General features: G+C 40.4%; 1 protein-coding gene across 3 annotated transcripts in view; it reads left to right on the top strand.

The window, feature by feature from the left end:
* The first annotated feature begins 3,364 nt into the window (after nt 1-3,364).
* Nucleotides 3,365-9,857, top strand: part of calml4b (calmodulin-like 4b) — a 40,910-nt gene continuing 34,417 nt past the window's right edge. The window contains exons 1-3 of one of the 3 annotated variants that reach the window (XM_028586335.1): nt 3,365-3,598; nt 3,713-3,743; nt 5,760-5,900. In XM_028586335.1, coding sequence (XP_028442136.1) covers nt 3,596-3,598; nt 3,713-3,743; nt 5,760-5,900 — 175 coding nt within the window. In that variant the 5' untranslated portion in view covers nt 3,365-3,595. Of the gene's footprint in view, nt 3,599-3,712; nt 3,744-5,240; nt 5,290-5,310; nt 5,391-5,759; nt 5,901-9,857 lie in introns of those variants that run through there. The other 2 variants (XM_028586337.1, XM_028586336.1) reach the window with 2 other exon arrangements.

Genomic DNA, 9,857 nt, shown 5'->3' with positions numbered 1-9,857 from the left:
TAGTTACTCTTAATGCTACGGCATCTTCAAACCCGTGTAGCTGCTGCTCTCCCCGGTGCGTTCTACACACATGCTGAAGGGCGCTTTTTAACGTTGTATCTGACGCTGACAGCCACTGCCCAAACGTTCGTATTTTACGAGTTCGGAGTGAGAACCGGTTGGGCCGACACGCCCTGAGTTTGCATCAGGGTCATCGTTCGCAGTAGCTGTCTTTGTGTGTGTTTGTCTTTTGTACGGTCGAAGAATACCAATGCTTCCCCGCCTTCAGACTCTCTGTGACTCTCTCTGGTACTATGTTTTTATCCTTTTTCTTTGAGAACATTGCTATGAATGTAAAAATATGGATCAATAAATCAATCCTCTGGCAGAACTTTACCAGCACCACAACATTAACACTGTGTTCATTCCACATGTTCAGTTTATTTTTTTACGTGTCTGTTTCATAAGGAAGCACTCTGGAAAGAAAAGAAATTAGACACTTTATCTCATAATTACAAGAAAAGATATGTGTGTGTTTGTGTGTGTGTGTGTGGGTATACACCTGAGGCAATGCGTGTGTATCTCATACCGAGAAGGAAATTAAAGAGAAGGCAATCATCTCTGCCCATGTCTGATCCTGTAGCCTAGTTTAGCAACGATCGTTAACTATACCTTAACTTTTCTCATAATTACAAATCTTTTCACATAAATGCGAGATTCTGTCGAGTAATTACAAGATAGGAACTCTATAATTCTGGGATAAGATACTGTGGATTCAACTGTTATATGTCCGATAAGTTGGTCTGAATAAAACTGAACTAATTCAAATGTTCCTCTCCTCTGTCTCCTGCTGATATTTCTGTTTTTCTCTTGTTGATCTCTAAATGGTTCATGAAGTTGATTTTTTTCACCATCGGCGGCGTGTGGCGAATCGCAGCTGAGTCATTAACATGTTGGAGGGAACATTAAGGTTTATTCATTTCAGCCATGCAGTCTTTATACATTATTGTACATCGTTGCTACGTCAGCAGCTTTGAGGGTACACAGAGAGCGATTTCTACACCCACGGGAGCAGAAAATAGACCAGTTTGCAGGAGAACATGTTGCCCTTGCCTCCTACATCAATCAGCTTTCTAAATGGTTCTTACAACACTACATAATAAAGCAGAATCAAGAAAGTTACAACCTGAGTTTAGAAAGGTTTTAAAACTACAGACTGATAGGGATATGCTAAATGTGAAATGATCTATACTATTGCATTTGTTGTGACATTATAAAGTCCTAGCTCTGAGATTAAAGCCCTGCACTAAAGATGTAACTTTTTACATATAATGTAAAGTAAAAAAAAAAAAAAAACCTTATTCAAAAGATTTGGATATCTTTTTTCTAAACACAATTGTCACAGAAAAAAAAACTAGGGCTGTCAAAATGAACGCGTTAATGATGAGTTAGACTTGGCAAAGACATGTCTGTAAACCAAATACTCCATAACCAGAAATGATTCAGGAGTGCTGTGACCCGGATTTGGGGAGAATTTAACCACACTAGCAGCCAAGATGACATTGTTTACTGCCGCAGCATGTAGCTGCATGTGACAATGGTAAAACCAATAAAAAAAATGCTTCAGTAGATCCTGCCTGCCGTGTGTATTCGATTGACAGCCCTAATCAAATCCAGACACGCGTTTTAGGACTGAGGGTACCAGACATATTAGACAGATTCTAACGTCCAGATCTCTTCCCAGCACCAAAGCAAAGGCACAAAAGTCCCCTTTAAGGTTGGGGCAAGATTGTGGTTTCGGCTGAATGTCAATTAAAATGTCATGTCCTAGCATTTCCACTTCCTGAATGAAAGCAGACTGTGATCTATTCCGAACACTAACCAAGTGCTGTGCAAAAACATGATCAGAGATGTGCGTAGAAAGGTCAGCACTGGCTTGAAGTATGTTTTAATTAACATTTAACAAGAAAACATAATCTTCCCCGAACCTTAATCAATGTGTTTGTGTGACTCTGCTGTCACAGCCCTACAGCGTGATCGGAAAAAAGTAATTTAAAACATAATTTCTAGGAGACAGGGTTGCTCCTAGAGAGAGAGAGATATTGGATTTTGGATTTTGACACCGGTCTGTTGACGCCTCTGTATGTTTTCAGTGTTGGTTCCTATTTGGCTGCTTGTCCAAGTCAATTTTCCAATGCAGGAACTTTCCCTAGAGATGTAAGAACTAATTTACGTTTCGTCCGCAGGGACTAGGGTCTGAATTAATTTCTGGGGACATTATTTTACCCTCAAGACTGTGTACATAAACAATCATAGTTGGTTTGTGTCCAAAAACCATAGCAACGCACAGAGCTGACCGTAGGCCGGAAACAGGCAAGAGACCGTAAACTGTCACAAACTGCAGTAAAAACCCAGATTAAGACACAGATTCTGAATGCACTGTATATATGTCCAAAGAATGCTTTTAGAACGTTGCAGAAAAAGTTTCATCGCTCTGAATCGGCCCGTCTCAGCTCGACTCAGACCAGCTGATGGTGTTGCTGCGTCTCAGCTGGTCGACTCAGTACAATATAACCGGCGGATCTTCATTTTCTGCATTCTGGTGATTTATGGTGCAAAAGTAAAGGAAATTAGGGATGCTCCGAATCTAGGATTTGGCTTTGGATTTGGCCGAATATTGGGCTTTTTGACAGGGTTGGGTTTCTGTCGAACCTTAGAGTTTTCTTCCACCGAACTGAGCCCTACGCTTGCACTACGCACGCTACGCTGGTCGCCATAATGACGGCGCCGTTGATTACGGGAAGGTGTTTACGTAGGTGGAGCGTTCAATGCAGCAGGCTGTGAGGAAGTAGACATGTATCTGGTGAGCTGAAAAAGTTGTTGTTTGGCAGTACTTTCAGTCAAAAGAAGGCCATTCAAGTCCAGCTACATGTTCAATCTGTTCAATGCTGATTGGTCTGGTGGTGGCGAGGACCCTAAACTATACACAACATGGCCACTGTTACATTTGGTATGAAACATCCAAAATAATACGAGTTGTACATGAAGCAATCTACAGACAGCAGCCAAAATGCAGCAACTTCAGGTACATTACATACATTAATGTGTTTACTGTGTTAATGGACTGAGGATGGGAGTAGGATGCGGTATTCGGTTTCGGATTCAGCAGAATCTTAACCAGTGGATTTTGTATTCGGCCGAACCCGAAAAATCTGGATTCGGTGCATCCCTAAAAGAAATTATTATTCTTCTGTGTTGTTCTTTCTGCATATTTAAAACAGGTTGTTTTTTAGGAATCATATACTGTACATCTCAACAGTCAACATTACTAATATAGAATGGGAAGAGTAGGTTGTCTTTCATCTTTTTTGAGGGAGGACGAATCCACCCCCTGAATTCTACACCTCTGATATCACCTGTGAACATGACAGCAGAGGCGTGTCCTGCCCCTCATACCTTCCCTCCTCACTGAGTCCCAGCCAGGATCCTCCATCCACTTCCATTACGTTCCTCATCTTACAGCAGCCTGGATCAGTTTCCTGACAGCCGAGTATCAGCCGGCAGAGTTCACACCAGCTGCCCTGCTCACACACAGCCACACAGCCACACAGCCACAATGGTGAGATAATTACTCTTTGAAGCTTCACACTGTCTGTCACACAGATTTCACCTGTAACATATTTTCTGCCTTTTCAAACACTCACTCCTGATGTTTTTTCTGCTTTCATCCCAGGCGAAGTTCCTGACACAGGATCAGATTAATGGTAAGACTCTCGTCCATTTCACATCGCAGCCGGGTGGAAACTGACACAAGCTTTGTAGAGAACGGTTTCCAGTCGGACAGACACTTTTCACATGATGGATACTTTTTGTGGAATAGTTTGTTTATTTTTGGTAACACTGGGAACTAATTTAGTTCTAGTTTTTTAATGAGATTATTCTATGAGAGGCCGCTTAGGCCAGAATTTAATACTTCACTTGCACATACATGTATACTGGTACTAAACACTTGTACATACATATATACTTCACTTGCAAATAAATATATACTTCACTTGCCCATACATATATACTTCATTTGAACATACATTTATACTGGTACTAACCACTTGCACATACATATATACTTCACTTGCAAATACATATATAATTCACTTGCCCATACATATATACTTCATTTGAACATACATATATACTGTTACTAACCACTTGTACATACATATTACTTCATTTGCAAATACATATATAATTCATTTGCACATACTGTACATTTATACTGGTACTAACCACTTGCACATACATATATACTTCATTTGTAAATACATATATAATTCACTTGCACATACATATATACTTCATTTACACATACATTTATTCTTCATTTGCACATACATTGATACTGCATTTGCACATACAATTATACCTCATTTGCACATACATTTATACTTCATTTGCACATACATTGATACTTCACTTGCACATGGATGCGTAAATACTTCAATTGCGCATACATATATGCTTCATGTGCATACATATATACTTAATTTGCATATATATATGTGAATATATACTTCACTTGTGCATACATATATACATGTGCAAGTGTTTAGTACCAGAATATATATATATATATATATATATATATATATATATATATATATATATATATATATGCAAGTAAAGTATTCAATTTTGGCCTAGGCAGCTTATATTTTCTTATGTTATATTTTCTTTGTCGCAGACAAACAGCAGCGGTGCTGGTATTTAATCAGTCGGCAGAGTTTTCCGTGTGCCTGCGTCCCTACAAAGAAGAACTTGTTCCTGTTCCTGCTGAGCAGATTCACACAGTGATCTGTGGTGCGCCTGCTAATGTGATTAAATACAAAGAATCTCTATCTGAACACAGTTTTTTAGCCTAATGAGGACACATTCATTCAGAGTATTGTCTCTGCTGGAAAGCATTGAGAGGAGCTATTTTGTCTGTGATATTGTAGAGTTCAACAGCAGAAGAGTTCAGCAGGAGTACCGACACAGAAGCTAAGCAATGTTCTGCTGTGGACGAGTGCAGCACCTAAAAACATCTATATCTGTTTAAGTAGACGCCATATTTAGAATATTTTCCTCGCTTTACCTTGTTGTCAGACAGCCCTTTATGACAAAGAACTGAAGCTGTTATCACATAGGCACGCTCCCAAAAAGACGCACCGGAAACATAAAGCTTGAAAAAATGATATACCCCACCAAATCACAGACACATCTATTCACATGGGACTATTATTATCACAGGACCTCGGTGTGTAGTGAAATACGGTAGGTCATTTGCGAGGCAATTTTTACTTCACAAATTACAGACATGGCCGATTCATCACAGACAACCTCCATAATTATTACAAATGACTAGAGGTCACCAGGTAATACTAATCCTGTGCATATATTGCTTTAAACTGATATTGATTTTTTGACATCTTCATGATTATAATTTGACTTTTATTTGTTAAAAAAAAGAAAAATCATGAAGGATAATCTGGAAACTGGATGAGAACTTCTTGAATACTTTGTTGTTAATGATATGATAATGTGACATCTGCTGTCTGTACTAAAGTGTTAAAAAATAACTTTCATCTGTGTGTTTATAATCTTTGAACTTTCAAGACTCTTTCATCTCATGCTAGAATGTGCGACTGTCTGTGTTTGTGTGTGTGTGTGTGTGTGTGTGTGTGTGTGTGTGTGTGTGGCTGTGTGTGTGTGTGTGTGTGTGTGCATGTGTGTGTGTGTTGCAGAGTTTAAGGAGTGCTTCTCTCTGTACGACCGCCAGCGGAAGGGGAAGATCGAAGCCCGGGAGCTGATCACAGTGATGCGATGCCTCGGGTCGAACCCCACCCCCTCCGAGGTGCAGAGACACCTGCTGAACCACACCACAGGTACACCTCTATGTGACCATAGGTGCAGGGGATATTTAAATATAATATATTTAAAAGAGGTACATTTCTCCACCACAAAAAAATATGACAGACAACCCACTCTCAGGGGGCTCAAAACACATGTACATCCTTCTTCCCTGTAAATATGTTTCCTTATGTTTTCAGACAGTGTTTGATGCTCAAACTTTTTGGGGAGGACCCCCAAACCCCACAGCTATACTGTGCCCCCCCAATGTGTCCCCGGGGGGTGACTTGTATCATGTGGACGCGCTGACAGTTTTGTTGTCAGTACTTCGAAATCCTCATTGGGGAAACAGAAATTATGCACTATAGCTTTGAAGAGATGTGTTCTATAAATGAAGCCTTGATTGTTTGGCTTCCTGTTCAGTAACACAGTGATTCCCAACCAAGGGTATTTGTACCAGGGCTGTAGTCAAGACCACCTTTGTTGAGTCCAAGACAAATCCAACACCAGGACTGGTTGAGACCAAGACAAGACCAAGTCCAAATAGGTTTGAGTCCAAGACAAGAAAATAAAACAAAGTCTTATGATGCCTCTGAAGATGTCTTACGAAGTTTGACGTTGACCCACCGGTTTCCGAAATTGTTGCTTTGCAGAATTTGCAGTCTGCCCCGTGTTTTTCTTTTTTAGGCACAGTGCTGAGAAATTCCTGGTGATTTCTATAACCATAATTTGATTATGGCAGAATTGGCGGACGTCTTCGTTTGTTACAGTGTGTGACAGTAACGTTGATGGCAGTAACGTTAGCAGGGCACACAGAGGCAGGGGGGCATGCAAAGATCATCTAGTGTGTGATTGGTTATCAGGTGGCCAGTGTTTCACTTTCACTCCAATATTATTATAAACGTAATAAAGACACCTGGACTCGGTCGAGACAAAAAGCCATATTTGGCAAGACCAGTGGCAGAGACAGAGACAAGTCAAAGTCCAAATACCAGTGAGTTCGAGACCATAGAAAAACCGTCTTGAGTCCAAGACCGGATTTGAGTACTAGATCCCTGATTTGTACCCCTGGGGGTACTTCTGCAGTTGCCAGGGGATACGTAGAAAGATCGTTGAGTAGCTCAACTAATTTGAAAAAATAAAAATGATGATTGGATTAAAAGAATACATGCACTAATTAACATTAAGTCAACTATTATGTTACAGTTATGTAGGAGTGTGTAAAAACTAGTTAGCAAGTTTAAACAGGTAGCTACAAGTAATGGAGTAAAGTATACTTAAGAGGAAAGTAAACTTTGCCCATAGCATCTCAGATGGACCTGACAAAAAGTTATCGAAATAAAAAAATGCACAAATGAACAATGTTTTATAGCTAGCTACCAAAACACTCAGCAAATATCTCAGCAAATGGTATCAACGTAAGATTCTTGTTTGTATGCAACTCTGAGGCTCTGGAACAAATTTGGCGAAGATTGGTCATTAGGGGGCGCACACATCCGAATGGTTTATATCTCATAAAGGGCTTGTTTGATTACACCTGCAAAAATGCATTGATGCTTTTACAATGGATGTTTAAATTAAATGTAAATGAGAAGTTTGCATTTGCAATCTACAACAGACCTTGCAGCTCACACATATTTCCTGACATTTGCCTCGTCGTCGTTGCACTTTGGGTTCGACTTTCTTAGACTCTGTGGGTCTTCGTGGGCGACTAGCACTGGGGAGGCTTGGACTCCGTCATAACTGCTTGCAGTTCTAGATTTTTCAATACAAAGGCGGAATATTCAAGTCCTGTATGTTGCTTCTGTTCAAAAAACATACACATAAAACAACACATTGCTAAGAATCTGATAAGATGAGCCTTTATTTGACGGCACGCAGCCTGTTTACACACCACATATCAGGATACATGTACAAACAAACTAAAGTTAACATGCAGTAACAGACACAGATCCATACACTCAGAACATACACACCAAGAATATTGCATGATCCTCTGTAGTATACGTAAGGGTTAATGCCCGACGAGGTGTCCATTGTCCGCGATGTGTAACGTTACTGTCAGCCGCAGCGGCGCAGCCTGAAGCAGTGACCGGAACAGTGAACGGGATGTGAGATAACGTTATTTGCTGTGAAACAAAGTCAGTCCAGAGGGCCAGTAGAACTTACTTCTTGCAGCCTGTGTGTTTTAGCGCCATCCTGTGGTGTTCAGAGGACGATTTGGAAATAATAAATCCACATTTCCTTTTTTTTTTAATGTAGCGCATTCATTTAGAAAAGTAAACAGACAGTTTTACCGGAACTTCTTTAGTAGGTGTACTATATCGCTTTATAATGGACACCCTGCAGCCAATTAGAATCGAGTATTTACCCAGAACATGGTATAAACCAATATATTAGACACTACCCCTGAGTAAAAAGCCTGAGTATATGTACAACTACCACCAACAGTTACTCAGTAACTGACAGGAGAGATGATCAGAGGGGCAGAGTTTTTACCATCATCATTAAGACTGGGACTAAAGAATGGGTAGAGTTTCTCAGTGAAGGAGCAGCCAGTGAAGGAGTAGATAAGAGCTTCAGCATCAACATCATAAAAGGAGACCAGACCCTCCTCATAATCCACAAACACCCCCACCTTCTGAGGCCGATACTTCAGAGACAGACGGACACGAGGGCCAGCAGCAGCGTAGTACTCATTTCTATTTCTCAACGCTATAGTCCAGTAACCATCCTGAGGGCTCAGTGTGATTTTTCCCTTCCTATTGATTGACTCTCTAACTACTCCTAAATCCCACTCAGTCTTCCCTTTAACCTGAACCTCATAATAAAATCTTCCTGAAGAGAAACTCTGCTTTGCTAAGACAATAACACAATCAGTTTCCTGAGTTTCTCCTGCTGAGCCACATAGAGCTGCTCCACCTCAGTGTTTCTCTTCTTCAGCTCAGAGATTTCCTGTTTCAGATCTTTGACGAAGCCTTCAGCCAGTTTCTCTGTCCTTCTTGTCTTCTTTTTGATCATCTCAATGAGCTCGGCCTGGTTTCTCTCAAAAGACTCCTTCAGAGTGAACATCTGTCTGTTTGTGTCTTCCTTACTGAGCTCCATTGAGTGTTTGATCTCCTTCTGGATCATCTGCAGAATTTCAGCCTGTGTCTTGCACAGCTCGATCTTCTTTTCTTCAAATTCTTCTTTCAGAAGAACAAAATCATGTTTCTTTTGTTCTGACACCATCCAGACCATGAAGACACACATCAGACACAGCAGGAAGAACATCCAGGTTTTCATTTTGAATCCTGAGTAGACGTCACGGGGAACTTCTTCTGGTATCAGTTGAGCTGACCGTCTGAACTTAGCAGCCATCTCAGAGATCAAAGTGTTGACCTGTAGCTTAGGGTTCATGCTAAAATCATTTTTACAGTTGGGACACTGACAGGGAAGATCAATATCCCAGTGATCAGTGATGCGGTATACTGCAGTATATAGGGTGAATGTTTTCTTGCATGTTAGCCAATAAGAGTGTTTTTTGATGGGCCGTTAACACTTTACCCTCTGTTCTAGCAGCAAGAACTAGGGATGCACCGAATCCATATTTTTGGGGTTCAGCCCGAATAACAAATCCACTGGTTAAGATTCTGCAGAAACCGAATACCGAATCCTCCTCCCATTCTCAGTCCATTGTGCTATTTTAGAAAACATATTTTCACGATGCCACCTGGTGCAGTAACTGTTCTGAACATTTACACATAGGATGAATACTGTGGGCATATATAACTTAGTGTGATTTTGAATGACTATGAGTAGCCTAAAAGTGAGTGAATATTCTTAAGAAATATGAAATGAAACTTGGGATTGTTGCAACTCAACAGCCTTTTTTAAGAATCCAAAGTTAGCTCACTGTTTGCCTTTTGTTACTTCATTAAGAATGTATATGGTACAAAGTCAGACATCATAGATTTCACATAATGTCAAAAAACAGATGACAGACTAAAATA

The sequence above is a fragment of the Perca flavescens genome, chromosome 8 (assembly GCF_004354835.1).
Source record: "Perca flavescens isolate YP-PL-M2 chromosome 8, PFLA_1.0, whole genome shotgun sequence".
Taxonomy (NCBI): domain Eukaryota; kingdom Metazoa; phylum Chordata; class Actinopteri; order Perciformes; family Percidae; genus Perca; species Perca flavescens.
Note: the sequence above shows the minus strand (reverse complement) of the source record. Positions and strands in the feature narration are given on the sequence as shown.